The sequence below is a fragment of the Mytilus edulis genome, chromosome 12, assembly GCF_963676685.1.
Source record: "Mytilus edulis chromosome 12, xbMytEdul2.2, whole genome shotgun sequence".
In the NCBI taxonomy this organism is placed as follows: domain Eukaryota; kingdom Metazoa; phylum Mollusca; class Bivalvia; order Mytilida; family Mytilidae; genus Mytilus; species Mytilus edulis.
This window is the reverse complement of record NC_092355.1, coordinates 69267770-69289952: the sequence shown is the minus strand read 5'-3', so window position 1 is coordinate 69289952 and position 22183 is coordinate 69267770. Positions and strand designations below refer to the sequence as shown.

General features: G+C 31.3%; 1 protein-coding gene across 1 annotated transcript in view; it reads right to left on the bottom strand.

The window, feature by feature from the left end:
• LOC139497808 (cyclic GMP-AMP synthase-like receptor) overlaps window positions 1-20385 on the bottom strand; it is a 32545-nt gene extending 12160 nt beyond the window's left edge. The window contains exons 1-5 of the mRNA XM_071286042.1: window positions 20332-20385; window positions 19156-19330; window positions 6757-6771; window positions 6414-6477; window positions 1652-2540 (exon numbers count right to left, since the gene is read on the bottom strand). Of these exons, the coding sequence (XP_071142143.1) occupies window positions 1652-2540; window positions 6414-6477; window positions 6757-6771; window positions 19156-19330; window positions 20332-20385 (1197 nt within the window). The remainder of the gene's footprint in view (window positions 1-1651; window positions 2541-6413; window positions 6478-6756; window positions 6772-19155; window positions 19331-20331) is intronic.
• Between the last annotated feature and the right edge of the window lie 1798 nt (window positions 20386-22183).

Below are 22183 nucleotides of genomic sequence, written 5' to 3'. Positions count from 1 at the left end.
CCACACTTTGGAGTCCATGCTTTTTTCTTAATTTCGTTTGTTTAGTTTTATAACTAATTTGGTATGAGCGTCACTGATGAGTCTTATGTAGACGAAACGCTCGTGTAGAGTACTAAATTATAACCCTTGTAGCTTTGATTACTATTATCTTGATGTGTAAATTTGATTTTAATTTTTAATGTTTTAATGTATAATTCAGTTGAAATATGAAGGGTAATTGTATAAATAAGAAATTATGAATAAAATGGTAAAAGACTACTATTGTTATATTGAAGTAAATATATAAGAAACGATATCAAAAGTATATTTAAACTCATAAGCCGAAAACAACAGACAGTCTCGTGGCAAGAAAAGAAAAGCAATCAAAGGACAACTAACAGTATACCAAACATAACATAAAAAACTAAAGACTAAGCAACACGAAGCCCACCAAACACTAGTGGTGATCTAAGATGCTCCAGAAGGGAAAACAGATCTTTTTCCACATGTGGCACAAGTCGTGTTACTCATATTAGTAAACATTGTATAGATTAAAGAAAGAGTATAAATCGACGGCCAGGGATAATATTTCAAACGTTGTTCAACGGCTTGTCATTAAATAACATGTTCCGTCTCAATATTTTTGTCTTGTCTACCGACACCATACTACAAACTATATAGTCATATTTAGAAAGTAAAATATCAATAAAATGAAAAACGAAAAAGACCAATTCAAAAGATATTGTTGTATCATAATTTTAATTCAGAATTAGTATCTTTCATGTCTATTAAAGTAATCTTCTTGATTCAAAATTGGTAAATTGTTCAACGCTTCGGTGAATCTCAATTATACCAATGCTTTTACTATATCCAGGCATTGATACACTATTTTTAATGTTCTGTTATCACGTCTTATGAAGTATCTTTCTTTAATTGTGAGTTGAAGATCTCGACGAGCCGTTAATTTTCCCCTGACATCTCGAAGATGATGAAAACACAAAAATAATATTACATGGCAGTAAACAACAGACGGAACATGAATCAAATTATGCAATCTAGGTAGCCTTGTCAGTTCTGTTGGAAGTAAAGTAAAGGGATAGTAGAAAACAACATCTCGAATGATAAGATTTTTACACGTCGCTATCACACCATCTCTCTGACGCATTCTGTTGAAAACTGTCTGTTCTTCTAAACTGTAACGAGCGTCTGAAATATAGCACGGTATTTTATCTGGAGAGCACTTAGATAAGCAGTAATTTATTATATAAATGCATTCTTTTAAACGTTTACATTGATACAATGATGATGCAAACAATATCCAAGAGTTCAATACATCGGAAGATAGCCCAATCTTGACGAAACCAAACATGATACGGTTTTGTCTATAGAAAGATTTGTTACTTCCTATAAATTTTCTATATGATTGTATGTACCAATGGGAAATCACAGACAACGCGTGTTCACATAATTCCTTGTCATGAAAATTAATACAACATGTTATAGCACGTTTTATTGGAATAATATCCATTAGATTAAACAACACATTGGTAAAAGTAGGATTTAATATTCCAAAATAACTGATGCATTGCAATGCGAAAGCTGTCAAATTGAAGTCGTGGGCATTTCTAGAATTTAGCCTATACTCTTGAAAGGTCGACGTATTAAAAATTGCAGTCCATGGTGAAATATATATAAGCTGCAACGTATTCAGTAATGTTACTTGTTGGTCATCAGTGAATCTATCCTCAAATAAGTTGTACTCTGGTATGAAATAATGAAGACATGTTTTGTATTCTACACAGTAATTCAGTCGTCTAAGACAGTTCAGAAAACAAGACAAAAATGATTCGGGTTTCCAGTCTGAAGGATATGACTCTTCACTCAACCAAAACATTATGGTTTTCAAAAAATATGAACAAATTAGATCACCATGTTTCGGTTTGATTATGTCTTTAAGAATAATTTTTAATAACGCATAACACAATAATTGAGTGTGTGAAAAAGAATAAATCAATTGTTTTTCTGCCATGGAAAATGAAATTCGCCATTCCATGTTTTCGTTAGGTGAATGTTTATACCCTATGGGAACAAATAGAACACCATACTGAACTATTGACGCAATAACTTTGTAATCTGGCCATGTCGACCTTGGTCTTTTAATCCACGGTTGAGCTATTGTAATCCATTCTTTACATCGTAAACAGATAGCAACATCCACTGAAGCACTTGAATCAGATAAGCAAGGACCATGTATAATCTGACCAGGTGATAAAAATGATTCCCTAAAACGTTTGCTTGAGATGAATGTTTCTTCTCCTAAAGTTTCAACCATGTTACTTAAGATGGGTAATCTATTAAATATGGGATACACCTTTAATTTCGTAAACCCAGGTTTTGTGTCATTTGTTTCCATTAAAATTGGCACCTTTAATGGACCATTTATCACATTATTGATATTCTCATGTACCTGACAATCATCAAGCATATTCATTACATCGAAATCACTGCCCTTTAGATCCAAACCTTCTGCTCTACTTCCAGTGCTTATTATAACATTTCCACTGTGAACAAAGTCCATTATTGTAAACATACTTCGTCTTGTTTTTACAACATCTTCTGAACCAACAATGTTACATACATAATGATAAAATTCAAGTGAAAGTTGTTCGTCTGTATGATTCAGTATTTAAGAAAATCTAAAAAGAAAGTAATTAATATCCAACTATAAAATACGTTTGATATTGTACTCTACCTTTTATTGCGACATGTTTAACATTTTATGATTTATTGATATCAATTTTAATTCTTTTTATTAAAAAGTAAAGGTGAATTTGGAAAATGAATATTATGATAATCTCTTGGTTTTTGTTTTCTTTTTTTCTTTTGAATGTTTATATGCAGACGTACCATCAATCCCCCTTTGAATATATAAAGCCTGGCACAAATTTCTAGCGGTCCATTTTTTATCTGGTTTCTTTTTGGGAAGAATTGAACCTTTGATTGAATGTTTGAAAGATCGCTCTATATGTATACTTATAATAGATACCAGGTTTAAATTGTTGTTCACAAGACGCACGTTTCGTCTACAAAATACTCATTATTGACACCCGAATAAAGAGAAAGTCCACAGATAAAAGGCATGTTTCTAATTTCCAAAGAAGGTTTACATGGAGAGACTTAGAATATAATCGACATAAATACTAAAGGCGTTGAGTGTTTGGTCTCTATGTGTAACTAGAATAAGCATCACAAGGTGCGCGCGAGAGACCAACAGATTAAAGATTAAAACTTATAAGAGCTTTTGATAGTTCCCCATCGGTTTGAATGACGTTCATGTTGCTCAAATTGTCTGTTTTTATTCCAAATTTGAGAACCAAAAAAAAGAAAAAAAAACTTACCTCTATAAAATATTATATTGCTGGTGTCAACTGTGTTGTAGTGCACCGGAACATTATGTAACAGATCAATGAATTGAACCTGGTTACACACTACCATGTCTATGATCATCAATATTTATCCCATTCATTGTTCGTTTCTATTTTTATAACAATAGTTTATACGAAACCACTTGAAGATACTTGAAATTTGACAATTGATGGAAGTACCTCCTTCCATTTCAATCGAAATGAGTGGGAAGAAAAAGTTCTGAAATATTTGATACATTTCAAAATTGTTGGAATATGAATGTATTCATAACCATAAAAAAAAAACAGCATTGCATTTAATTTGACAAGATATTGGTTTATTTGTTCTTTCGATAATGATTTTGTCCTTATCTATAAATTTTAAGGAGTTCATTAATGATTACTGATTCTTTATAGTTACATTTATTCTGCAACTTGTGTTGCGCCAAACTAGAAAATGTCTTACAATGTATTGTATACACAGCTACTAGTTTTCAGAGCACCGGAGATCACCTCCAGTTTTGGTGGGGTTCGTGTTGCTCAGTCTTTAGTGTTCTATGTACTGTTGTTTGTCTGTTGGTCGTTTTATGTTCTTTGCCCTAACATTGTCAGTCTGTTTTCAACTTATGAATTATAATATCCTTCTGGTATCTTTCGCCTCTCAGATTAAATTAATTCGAATCGAATCCCCGTATTTTAATGTATAATTGTAATTTTTGCACTTTTGAAAACTAAACATAATAGATTAATGTAAAATAAATTGGGATGAAGCAGCCAAAACTATGAAAACACATCTAACTAAAAAAAAAAAAAAAAAAAAAAAAAAATAATCTAACAAACATAAAAAAATTGTCTAACAAAGACGTCAACAAAAAAGGTGAAGAAGATGACAGTGACAATAAACGTCATGAGACAACAACCTTTTTTTTATAAGGCTGTTATGTTAATATTCTGTATGTATTGCTACATTTAATGCTACTTTTTTGTTCGAAATAATATTTATATGATATTACGGAAGCCCTGGAGTGCCTTGCAAAGAATAATTACAACCTGTGCGCACGAGTTACTAACTTCTGCACACGAGTTGTACAACTTGTGCGCACAAGTTACACGTGTTCTTATTGACATGCAACCATTTTGCTTAGAAGCCTAATTTATGGAACGCTATATCTGCTTACGTGAACATATAAAATTGAGAATGGCAATGGAGAATGTGCCAAAGAGACAACAACCCGACCATAGAGAAGACAACAGCAGAAGGTCACCAACAGGTCTTCAATGTTGGTATGTTTATATATGCTCATACTTTTCAATATCTGCACGATCTTTTTTTTTTATATATGAACATAATTTTTCTATATATACACATAGTTTACCTTATATGCACAGACTTTTTTTTATATATTCACATAGTGTACCTTATATGCACATACTTTTCCCATATATGCACATAATTTACTTTATATGCGCAAACTTTTCCTACATATGCACATACTTTGTCTATATATGAACGTAGTTCTTCATTTGCATACTTTTCTTCTTATGAACATAGTTTTTAAATGTGAGAATTACTATTCATATGATACTTTTGTGTTGTTTTTCAGACTGACAAAAAGGGTCCCAATTCCATAAGAATGTTTATTAAGAATTTCTTAAGGATGTATGTTGCTCAGTTTAAAAATAACCTACTTTTCTTTGGGTTTTTTTTAATGGTATAGCGCTGTTGCCTTCATCTGTAGTCACTTGTTTTTCAAGCCATAACTTTGTATTAGCCGAATTGTTTGTATAAAATTTTAACACAATCATTCTTACCAATAATGGCACCGATTTTAGTGGTTGTTGTCACCGCAGTTCATTGAAAAAGGTTCAAAAGTAATAAAAAAAAGGCATTTTTATCAAACTAAGTTTAAGTTACCTAATTCTTTACAACTTATTATGGGTTTTTAAAAGTCTTCAGTATAGATCTCTAAATGTAAATTATTTCCTATTAATGTGATGTAGTAGGAGGGACAAATTAAAGAGGGGGAAATTTGATGCCTCGCTGCTAGGTGAATGGGGTATTAAGTATTACCTTTTATCATACTTCTTTCCGTCTGTCTTTCAATCCGTCCATTTTTTTTCCGGCACTCTAACTTAAGTTTCCTTTTCCTAATTTGATGAAACTCATACACAAAAGAAAAAACTAAAGAGTCGAATGTGGGCCGTGAGTCACTTATCGTTCCTGTTTTTACTTGGAAAATTGCATTTATTTTGGTTTCCGCACTCTGTCGTTAGATTGCCTTTTCAAAATTTAATGAAACTCACAAACAATTTTAAGAATCACAAAGGACAGAGTTCGAATTTGGATAGTTATTTACTTTCTACAATTATGCACCTTAATGACTTGGAAAATAAAAAGCTTGAGCGGGGGCATTCTTGTACTTAGACACATTTTCTTTTATTGGAATATGATTGGGTTTTTTTTAAACAATAGTAGAAGCAATATAAAATTTGCTCTGAAGGAATAATCTATAAAAATGATTTTCTAAGTTTCTCTCTCGCGTGAAATATGTACGCATTGAAAAAGCTTCAAAAATGGTGAGAATATCATATACGGTATGACATGCTGCAGTTCTCAATTATAAATTGACAGATTAAAACTGCAATTTTTGTTTTGCGTCTACATTTTCCTAGTTATAAAGGAACGGCAAGTGACTTACTGCCAATATTCTAACACTCTCTGCGTGTTATAGTTCTCACCATTGTGTATGAGCTTCATCAAATTAGGAAGAGGAAAACTTATGTTAGAGTGCAGAAAAAGATGACCAGATGGAAGGACAGACGGTAAGACGGACGTTCAAGGGTAATACTTAATGCACCATTCGGCGGGGAAAAAAAACAAACTTTTCATTTTTCCGTCTTGGGTCCAATCTATAACATCATAATAATAGAAACAATTCACATTTTCAGATCTTTGAAAACCCATTAAAATTGGTAAAGAAATAGACAATTTAATTTAAGATTTATTAATACTTTGTTTTTTTTTTTTACAACTTCTGGGCCCGTAAGCATGAAACCCCTTGAGATAAGATTTCCTTTCTTAATATCAATTTATCTAGGACATGTAGAAAAATCCGTCCGTTCGGAACAAATCTTCCCTTAAGCTTTAGGCATACGGGCCCTGTCACTGAACACAGGTGACAACAACCACTAAAATCAGTTCCAACTTTATTGGTAAGAATCCTTGTTTTAAAATGCAGTACAAACACATCGGCTAATACAAAGTTATGGCTTGAAAAACAAGCGACTCCATTATAAGGCAATAGCGCTATACCATTATACAACCCCCAAAAAATTGCAGTAATATAAAAAGTTGGTTATTTAAAAAAAATACTTAATAAACATTCTTCTTATGGTATTCGGAGCTTTATTTCAGTCTGAGAAAACAATAGAAAAATATCATATGAATGGTAATTCTCACATTGAAAACTATGTTCAGATTAAGAAAAGTATGCACATGAAAAACTACGTAGAATAAGTATGTGTATAAATAGGTAATGTATGTACATATAAAGAAAACAGTGTATATGTGAGAAAGTATGTGCAAATAAAGTAACATATGTGCATATATAGAAAAAGAATGAGAATATATAGAAAAAGAATGTCTAGATATTGAAAAGTATGCGCATATATAAACATATGTTCGCAGCTACGACATGCCATATACTAGCTTTCTAAACAAAATGAGTGCATGTCAAGGAAAACATGTGCAACATGTGCGCATAAGTTGTAAAAGTCGTGCGTACAACTTGTGTAACTCGTGTGCACAAGACAGTAACGCTTGGGCATAAGATAGTATCTCATGCACACAAGTTATAATTTTATTTTTGAATGGCACTTCAGGGCTTTCGTAATATTCACCACAAGTATTTCTCTACGAATATTCTCTTTTCCTGTGAGTAAGGCAAGGGGTTGTACGAAGAACTTTTTCTATCTGTTAACTTTTTATATATCATATGATTATGGTAGTTATATAATGACAAGATGCTTCTTTATTAATAAAGATTTATAACAAGACTTGTTTCTTCAGATCTTGAGAAAGTTTTAATTTTTATTTTTATCAATGGTACTGATTTTGGCCATTATTATCATTGCTTCTTTCGAATTGAAAACAAAAACGCACATAAAATCACAATATCATATTTTTACAATCTCTACAATTTTTTACTACCATTTTATAATATAATTATAGTTCAAAGTTTTAAACAATATTGTTTGATGTAATTCTTGTTTGTTTTTATTTGTAGTTGTTTAGTGTCATTTGTACTTATATCAACCGGCTATGTGTCTTTTGAGCTTCGTATGATCATCTAATATGTGTCGTTTTCTGTTGGGTCAACTATCAAATGTATGAATTTGTGTTTCTACACTTGTGATATTTCCTTTATTGCGTTTGTGCAAGTGATTATTAATATTTTTTTAATCAATGTTAATCCTGTATCTTAGCATTTTTTGCGAACTTTAAAGATGTTTTTTTCTATGCATTTATTCAGAAGTTTGAAATGAAAGAATGATTATTAATCTAATTATGCCTTTCCTTGAAACAGGGTCTCATAAGCCAAGGAATGCACATTATTAACTTTCGTGTAGTATTAAGTTAATCACTAACAAAAGGATTCATTTCAAATTCCTAAAGATAATTTCTTTTGAAGACGAAACGCGCGTCTGACGTATGTTCAAATTTTAGTCCTGATATCTATGTTGAGTTTATTTACCCATTTGTAGAAAGTTTACTTAAAATGGCACCAAATTTCTTATTCTATGAATTGAGCAAATCATTAAAAATAAAAAGAATGAATAAATTTAATGATATTTTATGTCTTATCATTATTTTCTCATCTTACTTTCTGCAAAATATGACAAACAAACTGATTGTTTGGTCTGATTATTGACTTCCTTTCTCTAGGAGGTATTTGATAAAGGGAAGTATATTGTATAGAAAACAAATATTTTAAAGGTTATATAAAATTCTTCCCTTTTGTAAATTTTATCGTCGTACAGCGTTTATTTCCGCTCTCCGGTTTACTAAGTTTATATCTATTCAAATTGTCTATTTTAAGACTTTCCCGCTCCTTCACTTTCGTCGTTTATAAAATGTATTTTTTTTATTACTTCCTCAATCTGATTCATTTTGGTCAACATACGTTTGATATGGTTTCTCAAATTAAAGCAATATAGGTAAAAATAAACAAAACAAAACAAACACATTCATTTAGGAATTGAATAAACACGTGTTGTTTGATGTTGTTGTTGTTGCTGTTTTTATTATTTCGATCGATAGAATCAACTTACAGCTTTATGACCAGCTTTTCAAACAGTTATGAAAAATAGAGATGGAAAAATGCATAGAAAAAGAAAATAAATTCCAAATAAATACATTTATATATAATATATGAGCTGCCAGGCGAAAAAAAAAGAAATAAATGGAAATAAATGGAAAAGTTATTGCAATGTGTTACTTGACTACTGAGATTATTGATAGTTGATGTACATCCAGGTGAGCGGAGTTTTGACCTGATCAGTAGCAAATGACTTAGATCAAGGTCAACTGTGATATAACTTCTCCCGCCATATCTGATTTGTGATGCACAAGGTGTGTATTTTTCTTTATGTATATTCAAAAATTAATTGATTTCTAAATATAGTCAATCCTGAAGGATACCCTTGAGAATGCGTGAATTAAATTGAAGAGCTTCAAGAAGGACACAAAAAAAGCTAATTTCAATCAAATGTGGACAATTTGGCAATTAATTTCATAATAATCGATTATGTTATAATTATATATAATGAAATTATAAGCATATGAAAAATTCATCTTTCTTCTTTGTCTTGGTTCTTCATTTATAAGTTTAAGAGCTGTATAAAAGTAATTTCATCAGTTCAAAGCTGTCTAATTGAGGTAGAACATATCATTATATTTTGCTACCTTAGTAATCTGGTAATAGATTATGTTAAAGTTAAGTTGCTTTGTGATTTGTTTTTCTAATAAAGCTTCTCTGCAATTGATCTACCAAAAAGTTATGTAAACTTTGTTTAAGGCTAACATACCATACAAATACCGATTACGGTTAGCGATATTTTAGTTAGCGAACACAAAACCAGAACGTCGTGTCTGATTAAATTTACTTCAAAATTTAGCCTCACGCATGTTTCATAGTACATGGCAAGAAAGTTATGCTTTCAGAAATGCTCATTTCTAATGTTAAGCATTTAGACATTACTGTTTATCTATATTTCCATGGCTAAGCCATACGCTTGTTTCTGCTGGCTAGGAAAGTAGCCATAGTGCAATGTCACTATTGAGAGATGCCACTGCCCAGTAGTCAACATTTCGGTGTTGACATGAATATCAATAACGTGGTCATTTTTATAAATTTTCTGTTGACCAAAATTTGAATTTAACGAAAAACTAAGGATTTTCTTATCCCAAGCATATATTACCTTAGCCGTATTTGGCACAACTTTTTGAAATTTTGGATCCTCAATGCTCTTCAACTTTGTACTTTTTTGGCTTTATACATATTTGATATGAGCGTCACTGATGAATCTTATGTAGACGATACGCGCGTCTGGCGCACTAAATTATAATCCTGGTACCTTTGATGACTATTAACAAGAATGATAAACAATGTTGCTTCGTTCAAACAGAGGTATATTACTTCCAATTGGCTTCGTTCAAACAGGATTCTTCCAATCAGATTCACATATATAGAAGTACTTTTCATTAATTTAAATGGCAAAAAATCTCCATCAGATTTTTCCCCATCCACTCTGGTCATTATCTTATTCCTTAAAAGTTTCAAGTATTTTATAGTAAAGATACATAAGGTATCAACTTAAGGGATTTTTACAAAGTTTAAGTTTGCTCTCGTCTTTAATTGATGATAATAATGATTTATAAATATAGAAAGGGCAGAAACTAAAACTGTTTTGTGTTCTTTAAAATTTTTTCTAATTCTCTTATAGAATTAGAAAGCCCTTACAATGCAATTTCCATATAAGTAATCAATCATTTTAAAGCGGCATTTTCTTTTTGTAATAGTTAATCCGGAGTCATTTTCGAACTTTTCCGATACATTGCTAAGATAAACCTTTCGTGTAAGTTCGATACACGAATTATACACTTGAGAGTGTGAGAGTTTATAATGGAATATTCCATATAATTATCATTTCCAAGGGACAGAACTTTAGTACAAATAGTTTATACATGTTATTCGACAGTGAAAGCATGAATCTTGGTATTTAATGTGGAGCTTTAATCACTTTTTTTAACATTGACCCAGAACCTACATACGCAGTTCTCTGAAGTACTTTCATTACAATATTCAGAAAAAAAATATGTGTTTGTATGATATATAGATATAAAAAGATGTGGTATGAGTGCCAATGTGACAACTCTCCATCCAAGTCACTATTGGCAAAAGTAAACCATTTTAATGATGATGACTGTTTACTTTTTCTGCTGTATGTATAAACCTCAGGCTAATAGCGCTTTGAGGTCTTTTATCATGCATTGAATATACAATTTAACAAAATTCCTTTCACCTATATTTGAAATATTTCCTTTTTTCTAAACCTTGTTTCTCCCTCAGCTTTGAAGATATGTTGAGTGCATGCTGTATTCTTTATACAATAACAGTGTTTCAATACATGAACCTAGTTAGGGAACACAAAAGAGCAACATAGTTCCCTGGAAATAAATACTATCGTGCCACCTGAACTGGGATATTATTGATTCATTCATACACAAACGAATACAAATCACGAATACGGACGTATTCGAAAAGTAGAAAAAAAATATCATAGAAGGCTCATATTAAGTATAAAGATATGTAATTATACAAAGTAAGCTAATGGTAAGCATTAAGACATTTTATCATACAAAGTTAGCTAATGACGAGCAGAAAGAAATGTAATTGTACAAAGTAAGCTGATGATGAGCAGAAAGAAATGTTATTATACACAGTTAGCTATTGACAAGCAGAGAGCAATGTTATTATACGAAGTAAGCTACTGGCGAGCAGAAAGAAATGTTATTATACACAGTAAACTAATCATGAGCAGAAAGAAATTGATAATACACAGATAGCTAGTGATGAACAGAAAGAAATGTTGTTATATAAAGTTAGCTCATAGTTTAACAGTAGAAAATGGTATTATACACAGTAAGCTTATGGTTTAGATAAGATTATTTCTATTGTTAAATGATATAAATTTTTCAAAGAAATATGAAAATTATTCATTTTTAAGGAAATTATTATGAAATTTCGATGAGTATAATATGTAAGTTTCAGTTTTGTTTAATAATTGATTGGATATATATATTTTGTGTTATATGTGGAAACTTAATAATTTTTCGTTAATTTCAAATCTGAAAGAAACAACTTCTCGGACAAATAAAGACAAATAAAAGACGTCATAATTAAATATACCATCTTACAGAATTGAATAAGTACTCTAGTTTTTTCCACAAGTGTCAATTAACAAAATTATATAATAAAATAAAGGAGAAAGCTCATTTAATTTTGTTGTTCTTAAAAGTAATATTATAACCGTATGTATTATAGGAAATATTTCACCAGTAACACTTAGATGAGCCAATGGCACCTTTAACAATGAGTTTGGGAATTTTCACAATGATATTGTTATATCTAAAGCAAAATAAACCTTCTTCAGCGTTTTTAATGTGTCACACACTAGATAAGTTTTATTCATCTGAATCTTAAAATATGTCCTTTCTCACGTAACAATAGGCAAATGTGATATCAAAATATGTTTGGTTTTTATTAACAAGCCAAAGACTGTATTAAAGTATTATAAGAATATGTTTTTGTTTAATTTGTCAAAATAATTCAAATGTTCAACGATTCTGCTTTAGTGTGATTCGGAACCCATTTTTAAAAGTCACATTAATCTCCAATCTATTGTCGAATCCCATTAAAATGACTTTTGTTGCGAAGAAACCTATTTGAGCAGAATTTTTTCTGCTGTCTTTGACGAGTTTTAACAACTTATAAGTCTTTGCCACTCCTATTAGACGTTTTGTCTCCTACAATATTACCAGCCCAGGAGCCACTTCTCCTGTTCCTGGCATGAAATTTTATTGATACGAAATATTTTTAATTGAATTCACTATTCATTACTCTTCAAAATCATTCGAAATTCTGTTGAAGAAACTCCATGGTATAGATGTTCCAATTTGGCACAAAGTTTTGGGATTTGTGGTTCCAATTATCCCTAAACACCGAGCGCCACCAGAAACATTTATGATTAACACTTTTTTTTATAGATTTGTTTTAAAAATACAAACAAATTTAAACACAAAGATTAGTAAAACGTAGACTTTCTGTGTAAACGTCTTTTTTATAACGTGCAATACATAATTCAAATGACCACAGACTTTTACAAGTTTCTTTTATCGACTTTTGTACCAATGCCGGGAACATATTTTAAACTAAACTATGTATATTTATTTCGGTTCAGTTTCGACGACTTAGAAGCAATATACCAACTTCACCATCGTATTGAATATATATTTCTTTTAAGATTAGATATGCAAAAGTTTGCAGCTCTGTCTTAGACTTTGTAAAACGTATTCTAAGTCCGATCAAAATAATGATTAGCAGGTTTTTGTCAAAGAACGTCTCATTCTTTTTCTCAAAAAGTTCATCGGAAAGTACAAAGACCTAATAGATAAATATGCAGTGTCCACTACCGATGGTCTTCAGTTATAGATTCTAGGTACTGAATTTGTGTAAATTTTAATTACCATTACAGTTTTCGATTTATTTGTTATCTTGCTATTATGTTTCTTTTTGTCGTTTTGGCTCTTTAACGGACTCGGTATTTATGCATCCAGCTATCAGATGTTTGTTTTTTTGGCATTCCAACATATCTTAGTGCAATATTGTTTTGCTGATATTCTTTTGTTTAGTTTATCTTTACATTTTACTTAATTTATTCTTGATCGCAAAAGTGAAGTTTTTTTTTCTGTGTTTACTATGAACCACAAACACTATTTTGATGTCGTTTTTATGCCCCACCTAGTAGAGGGGCATTATGTTTTCTGGTCTGTGACTCCGTTCGTGCGGTCGTCCGTCCGTTAGTCTGTGCGTCCGTTCAGGTTAAAGTTTTTGGTCAAGGTAGTTTTTGATGAAATTGAAGTCCAATCAATTTGAAACTTAGTACATATGTTCCCTATAGTATAATCTTTCTAATGTTAATGCCAAATTTGATTATTACCTAATTTCACAGTCCATGGAACATGGAAAAGGATAGTGCGAGTGGGGCATCCGTGTACTTTGGACACATTCTTGTTGTTAGATTTATTTATATGTTTGTTGGAATATTTCCTACAGTTGTGTTGTATGTATATGATATAATTATGTTAACACAATTTTGGCAAATTAACCTTTACATCTGTTGTGGTTTCTTACACATTTTTTGCAATATAACGGAGCTATAAACAGGTGTCATACAGTGGTATGGACTTCCACCTTTATTATAGCTCACCTGCCCCAAAGGGCCAATCGGGCTTTGGCCATTAATTGTCACTGTCACTCGTCGTCGTCCGTCATCCATCGTCGTCTGTTAACTTTTACAAAAAGGATTTTATCTGAAACTACTGGGCCAAATTAAACCAAAGAAAGTCACACTCATTATTGGGGTATATACAATGTAGCTTCAAAAATGTGTCCGATGTTTTAAAACCGTTATAAATAGAAAAAAAATCTGACAGGAGCACAAAATTGTTTCGAACGTTGAGCTCTACCACTTGTCTCATTATGTCAAAACTGTCAGACGACTTCCTTTAGGTTTTCACTTTATTGAAAAATTTCACCTTTTTTCAATATGCCAATCATCTTGTTAACTAAAATAGACGGAGAAAAACTCAAAATAATCAACAAATAAGTTTTAAATGGCCGAAATCGTCTGTCGACTTCTTTTTAAAGTGAAATTTCCATTTGAAGACGAATTTACCAATTTTTTTTTGCCTCATATGCTTTACAAATACAATACATGGATCTATCCCAAGTCAGAAGCCTCTGGCCTTTGTTAGTCTTGAATTATTTTTAATTCTAGTTTCTTGTGTACAATTTGGAGTTTAGCATAGCGTTAATTATCACTGAACTAGTATATATTTGTTATGGTGCCAGCTGAAGGACGCTTCCGGGTGCGGGAATTTCTCGCTACATTGAAGACCTGTTGGTGACCTTCTGCTGTTGTCTTTTTTATGGTCGGGTTGTTGTCTCTTTGACATATTCCCGATTTTATAGATACTTTAATACGCAAAAACGATGAGTAAGACAAGATCAACAACCAGAACGATATGGAAGAAATCGTCCGACGACTACTTATTATAGTTATTGCCCTTCAATGACGATAATCACCATATTTTTGCGTGTTGCATTATATGATAAAAATTATATTCGTCAATACACACTTCAAGTCACAAAATGATCAGCAAGGCAATTTCTACCAACAAGTAAAATGTTACCAATATAGTTAGTAGATTATTTTGTACATTCTCTTCGATTTTGTTAGGAAAAATTAAAGTATATAAAGAGCAACTAAAGAGTAATACAAGATCAACAAATGCAGAGAATTTTGTCATGAATCTATTCCTCTCTACAATGTTAAAGAGGATCCTTTGTTAAATACGCACATAGACCAAGGTGAACGACACAGGCTTTTAATTTAGAGCCTCTAGTTTAATTTGCATTGGATTTCAGTATTTATGTAATAACATAATTACAAACCTAATCTCGATTTATATCCAATGTTTATAGATTCAACTGTGACGTCACTTTTTGTTGTTGATACATTCATGTAACGCACAGTTTGTAATTCCATTATGCTGTTTTGTGTAATATCGTAAATTGATTTTAGGTTTTCGTCGTTATTCTGTGTTTAACATGTCGAAATGTACTACTATATTTTCTTGCATTTTTTTTGTACTGCATTCCAGTCATGTAATGTTGTCATTTTAGTGGTATATTTAACATCAGAAATCTATGTCTCTACAAGAAATCGTAAAAAAGAAGAGGGGCGAAAGCTACCAGAGTGAGATTCAAACTCATAGATAGAAAATTAACTGACAACGCCATGGCTTCAAATAAAAAGACAAACAAACAAACAAATAATAGTACAGAAGAAACAATATAGATAACTAAAGACTAAGTAACACGAACCCCACCAAAAACTTGGGAAGAGATACCATCCTTAACTCGTTTTCTGTTGTACAGAGTAAAAAGTTATCAAAAGTACCAGGACTATAATTTAGTACGCCAGACGCGCGTTTCGTCTACACAAGACTCATCAGTGACGCTCACTTTGACCGTGTTTGTCTTATTTGGTGTTATCTCTTATTTGAATTTTCGAGTAAGTGGTCATCCGGTTGGTAACTGCTGGACGGTGAAAGTTTAACATTTCGTGTTTCATTTTCATCTATTTTTTAGATACTTAATGTCGAAGTTTAAGTACAAGTAAATAAAAGCAAAAGTAGTATACCGCTGTTTAAATCTGGTTTAACCCCATCTAATTGTGTGTTTGTACCAAATCTAGCTGTTATAGATAGCTATCAAAGATACCAGGATTAAAAATAGTACGCCAGACGCACATTTTGTCTTCATAAGACACATCAGTGACGCTAGATATTTGTTGGTATATCAATCAGTACACATTTTTACACTACGCATAGATCATAGTCTACCTTGTCTTTTAATTTACAGTTTGTTTTCATTTACAGTGTAGGTTTTGAGTACTAAATACATGTTTTGCACAAAGCAGATTGGCACTATCGTGTTGATTAAAATGTAAATAATCATCATAAGCTCTGATTCCTTGGCCGGCTTTAGCTATACTTGTTTGTCCTTTTTGGTTTTGGCCAGCTGAGGACCACCTCCGGTGCGGGATTCCTCCCTATGTCAAAGACCCATTGGCGACCTTTTGATGTTATCTGTTTTTTAGTCGGGTTGTTTTCTCCTTGACATATTCCCTTTTTCCATTCTCAATTCTTTTGGTTTATAGCTCTTCATTGTTTTTTTTAATTAGCTTTGGGTTTTCAAATATTTTGGCTTCGAGCATCACTGAAGAGATAATGATTGTCAAAATAAGCATCTCGTGCAGAAAATTTGTACCATTTATCTTATTACTATCAAATGCTGATAATCACTTTGTATTCTCAAAAGTTGGCGTTTTCTGTAGAAAAAAAAGATTGTTTCAAAGACAAATTTAGGAAGTACAAAACATTTTAAAATCTATACGTCATATCACAAATGTTTCCAACTTTGAACATATTGAATGGTTTCAGAGAAAGTGCGGCGAACAGAAATCGGTCTCTCCCTTTTGTAGTATAGATCTGCCCTAAGAGAAAACAAACGGTTAAAAGAAAAAAGTCACAAACCACCAGCAAAAAAATCTGTTGATTTATCAACACGATCCCCATCAAAATCTGAGGGTAAACAACGTGGTCTGGAAGGGTAAACTGAACCTGCTCCAATAGTGACTTCAGTCACATCCAATTTTGTTATAATTCAGAAAAATTCGATGATGTTATATATCAGCAAAGGGAATGAGAATATTTTGGTTATGACATAACATATCCATGGTCATCTGTGACACATATTTACTATACCGATCAAACAAATAATGATAGCGTCAGTAAAACTTTCGTTTGAAGGGATAACTTTATCTATACCATTAACTGAATAAAAACAACTTTAAAGTGTTAATGACAATATTTATTGAACATTAGTATTTCCTTAATTTATCTTTAAATTGTGACTTTTATATTGTTATATTTATAAATTAACTGTTTACAAAATTTTGAATTTTTTGAAATACTAAGGCTTTTCTACCTCAGGCATAGATTACCTTAGCTGTATTTGGCAACACTTTTAGGAATTTTGGATCTCAATGCACTTCAACTTCGGACTTTATTTGGCTTTTTTTTTTTTTTTTTTACCTTTTTTGGATTCGAGCGTCACTGATGAGTCTTTTATAGACGAAACGCGCGTCTGGCGTATTCATAAAATTTAGTCCTGGTATCACTGATGAGTTTATTTACGAATCTATCAAGTCGATTTTCAATTATACTAAGTTTTTTACTATATCAAGGCATTTATTTCCTACTATCAAATTCCTCATATTTAGAATGAAGTGTTAATTTCTTATTGTTAATTCAAGACCATGAATAGCATCAGATTTCCCTTTCACGTCTCGAAGATGATGAAAACACAAAAATAACAGTACATGAGAGTAAACAACGGGCGGAATCACGATGGTTTTCGTTTTGTTTGATAATGTTGACAGTTCTGCTGGCAATAAATAAAATGGAGAGACAAAAAACACATTTTTGATAATAAGATGTTTACATGTCACTAATAAACCAACTACTCTCTTCGTTGACTCGAATAAAGTCTGTTCTTCTAAGCTATTTGTCGCTTGTAAAAATATTTTATCTGGTGTACTCTTAGATAAACAGTAGGTAACTATATCTATGCATTCTTTAAAACGCTTATGTTGATACACGAATGACGCAAGTAATAACCAATATGACAACGCATCGCAATATAGTCCAAACCTGTAGCAACTAAATGGTATATCAAACTGTTTATACACAGATTTGTTTTGTTCTCTAATGTTATAAAATATCTGTGATTGTATGTAACAAATAGAATATAAAGCTACAATGTATTTACAGACTTCCAGGTCTGAACAACTTTGGAAGCATTTTATAGCTCGTATAACGTTTTTCAAAACATTACCAGTTATTTGATTTATTGATGATGTAGGATAAATGAGGCACGACAATGAAGAAGCTGTCAGTCCACATGCATCTAACCTATACTTTTCGAATGTTGAGGTTTGAAAAATGGAAGACCATGGTGTAGTAGATATCAGACGAAGCGTAAACGTTAACACGACGTGTTGGTCATCGGTAAATCTGTCTTCGAAAAGGTTGTTTTCTGGAATAAAATAGTTGATGCACATTTTATATTCTACACAGTATATCAGTCGCCTTATACAATTCATGAAACAAATGATATTTTTTTCCGGTTTCCATACATCAGGACCCAATTCCTCACATAACCAAAACATTATTGTTTTAAGGAAATATGAACAAATAAGATCGTTATGCTTAGGTTTCACTATATCTTTCAAATTAACTTTCAGCAAAGCATAGCACAGTAATTGTGTATGTGAAAAAGAATAAATTAATTGTTTTTCTGCAATAGAGAAAGATATACGCCATTCTAAATTCTCATTTAATGAGTTTTTATATCCAATAGGAACAAGTAAAACACCATATTGCACAATTGACTTCACCTGCTCGTAATCTGGCCACGTTGATTGAGATCTGTTAATCCATGGTTGAGCTGATGCAATCCATGGTTTACATCGGAAAAAAACCACACGATTTCAAACATCCCCTGGTAAAGACTGACACGGTCCATGTATTATCATATCCTCTGATAAAAAGTATTCCCTGAAAAGTTTACTTGAGATGTATGTTTCTTGTCCTAAAGTTTGAGAACATTGACCTATAACAGGAATGCATTTTGGTAAATTGTCATACAACTTCAATTTCGTAAATCCAGATGGTGTATCTGTATGATCCAGTAAAATAAAGATTCTATTTGCAGCATACGTTGCATAATGAATACTTTCATAAACATGGACCATTTTAAAACTATCATCCTATCGAAATCACTACCCTTAAGATCAATACCTTCTGCTTTACTACCACTGCTGATAAAGGTGAAGCCATCATTATCATTCATTACAAAATCCATAACCTTAAATGTGTTTTGTCTGGTTTTCACAATATCCTCTGCACCAATTATCCTACTAAGATAATGATAAAGTGTAAGTGAAAGTTCGTCTTTCGTACTCATTATTAATATCTAAAGAAATAAGAAAATAAAACAAATTATGAAACAATAAATATTAAGGTTGTACGAGACATATCGACCGTCAATCAAAAACTGGAGTACTGTTATTCCAATTTAAATGGATTTCAAAAAGAAATTGTACATCAGAAATTGAAAATTGTAAAAAATTTGGATAAAATTTTATTTAAAATGGTTTTTAAGATAGATTACAATTTTGTCGATCAGCTTTTATCAATCAAATATTTGTAAATTCATGCAGTTCAAAACGGCTGTCCAAGACATGATAGGTGTGAATTTGATTGTAAATATTAGCCTTTCTATTTATTTTCAAAATTTAAGCGACTTCAAATTATCAAGAAGAAGCTCTATCATATTGGTTATTTTTTCCAATTCTATATAGTTTACTTAATATCACTTATATTCTGATATTGTGTCAATACTATCGATTTTTGGTATTCTACATTATTGTTTTTAAATTCCATGTAATCATTCATTCTTTTTAACATATATAATCACCGTGTATCATCGTACAGCGGAAATAGGTACTAACCAAGCGGGCGTGAGCAATTTTGATCTTACACGGAAACGAAAAATCTTTGTTTTGTTCACACAATATCAATGTGTACTTCAATCTAAAAATAATTGCTGTTTTAAGAAATGATTTGGTCGTAGGTTGATGATTATTGATGTCTCATTATTTTCCCAAAACAAGAGGGATTACCAAAAGCATGTGCAAATACTTGTAAAAGAAGTAGGCCCTCGTCTCATCCGATATAATTCTATATTCATTACAACTCTTTTTCTGATAGAAGGTCAATGTGCGTGTGTTATAAGTATAGCTGTTTCAATAATTGGCATTGAAATCGTTCATACATATGTTACTATTCGATATTTTATCCCTAAAGTAGCGTTGTGTACGGTGTTTAGCTGACCAAATAAATCCTTATGTACGGTGCATAGTTAAGTTGGTGTACACCGTACACAAAAACTTTTTTTTCATACTCGTTTATTACCCAAACAGTTTCAAGGAATGGGTAGTCACATGTAGGTTTATGATTGGTAACCATTACTGTTGCCCTGTATTAGGTTTAGTTCAGATAAAACATGTAAATGTCTCAACAACTGCATCGAAATTGAAAGTGGGTGTTGACTTTCACAACTATTTGCGCATGAACAAGTTAATTGTTCTTATTTGAATATCAAAGATGTTTTATGAATAGGAAAAAATCGATGCAAAAATTATTTGGGAGCAGGAATTTCAAATGTTGAGAAATGTTCATTTGAAATGTTTCCCACTTGCTTGATTTTTTTCAGTACGAATTATTTTCTTATAATGATACTCTTTTAATTTGCATTTAACGTGTTTAATGATAAGCATGTTCAATATAATATAAATCGTGTTATGTTACATTAAAAAAACATACATGGCCTTAATTTTGAAGAAAAAAACATGACATATTGCAAGATTTAAGTTCGACAATAAACAAACACTTACTTAAGGAGGTAGACCTAGGTTAAGGGAAATAACTCTTAAAATCATCAGTACGTTTGTGTCAACCATTTTTAAAAATATATTCTAAGCTTCTAGGTTACATAGATTATTTTCAATCTGTTTCAGGCAAATGCTTAAAATACATTGATGAACTTGACTTTTACAAACGTACTGATGATTTAAAGAGTTATCTCCCTGAACCAAAGTCTACACCCTTAATATGTAAGAAAAACACGATTATATTCCTGACTTGAGATGTTCATGTTTAACGGGGACAGTGTCGTATGATTCTAATCGACAAACAACACAATTCATAATGCTGAAACTTTCATGACACGAAAGAAATCGTGACAAAACAGTTATTTATAATTTTTCAAAAGTTTCCCTGTCGCATGATTATTTTCAGTACAGAATACTTTCTTATAATGACTAATAGGTTAAGGAAGTAAAGAAATATTTCCCCCATAAAACATTGAAAAATTTTCCTTTTTCCTTTTGATAATATACATTTATTTAAATCAAAGGGACGAACGATACCAAAGGGACAGTCAAACTCATAAATCGAAAATAAACTGACATGGTTAAAAATGAAAAAGAGAAACAGACAAATAATAGAACACATTACATAACATAGAAAACTAAAGAAAAAAGAAAAAACATAATGTATTGTGTGTTAAGTGTTCACACAATACACAAGTTGTCTATCTGTATATAACAGTTGTATTCACACTTTTTGTACACATGATATCTTGTCGTTTAAGGATGATTGCTGCTCAAACTCAAAATAAATAGGGTCATTCTTTTTCTGGTTTTCTACATTCAGTATAGATAGATGTTAAAAAAAAATGTTAAAAAAAATATGGGTTCATGCGCTCTTTGTTTTCGGTATACTCATTTCAAATACACCCATATATGGCATAGTTGTGAAAAGCTAGAGAAACAGGTTTTGTATAAAAAAAAAAGAAGATGCGCAATATATTTTCAGTGTATAAATATTTTATTGGTGGTAGAACAAGTAGAATACATATCAGTGTTACATTTTTCAATATATTTTTCTATAAAATCAATCAACAAATTTTATTTTAGCCATTTAGTTAAAATTGAAAAAGTTGGTGAACACTCATGATTTCTTGTTCTTTTCTAAAAATAAACATCTTTGTAAAAAAAATACATCCCAACAATATTTTCAGAATATCTTCCTCATACATTTGTCATTAATTTCCGAGAAATAAATATATCACCGTGCGCTTTTTTTAGCTAAACGCTGACAACAAAAAGTACGGGAAAATTCCTGTTTTTTCTCTATTTTCTTAAAATAAACATTTATTCTATAAATACAGCTTCACAATATTTTCAGAATATCTTCCTCATAA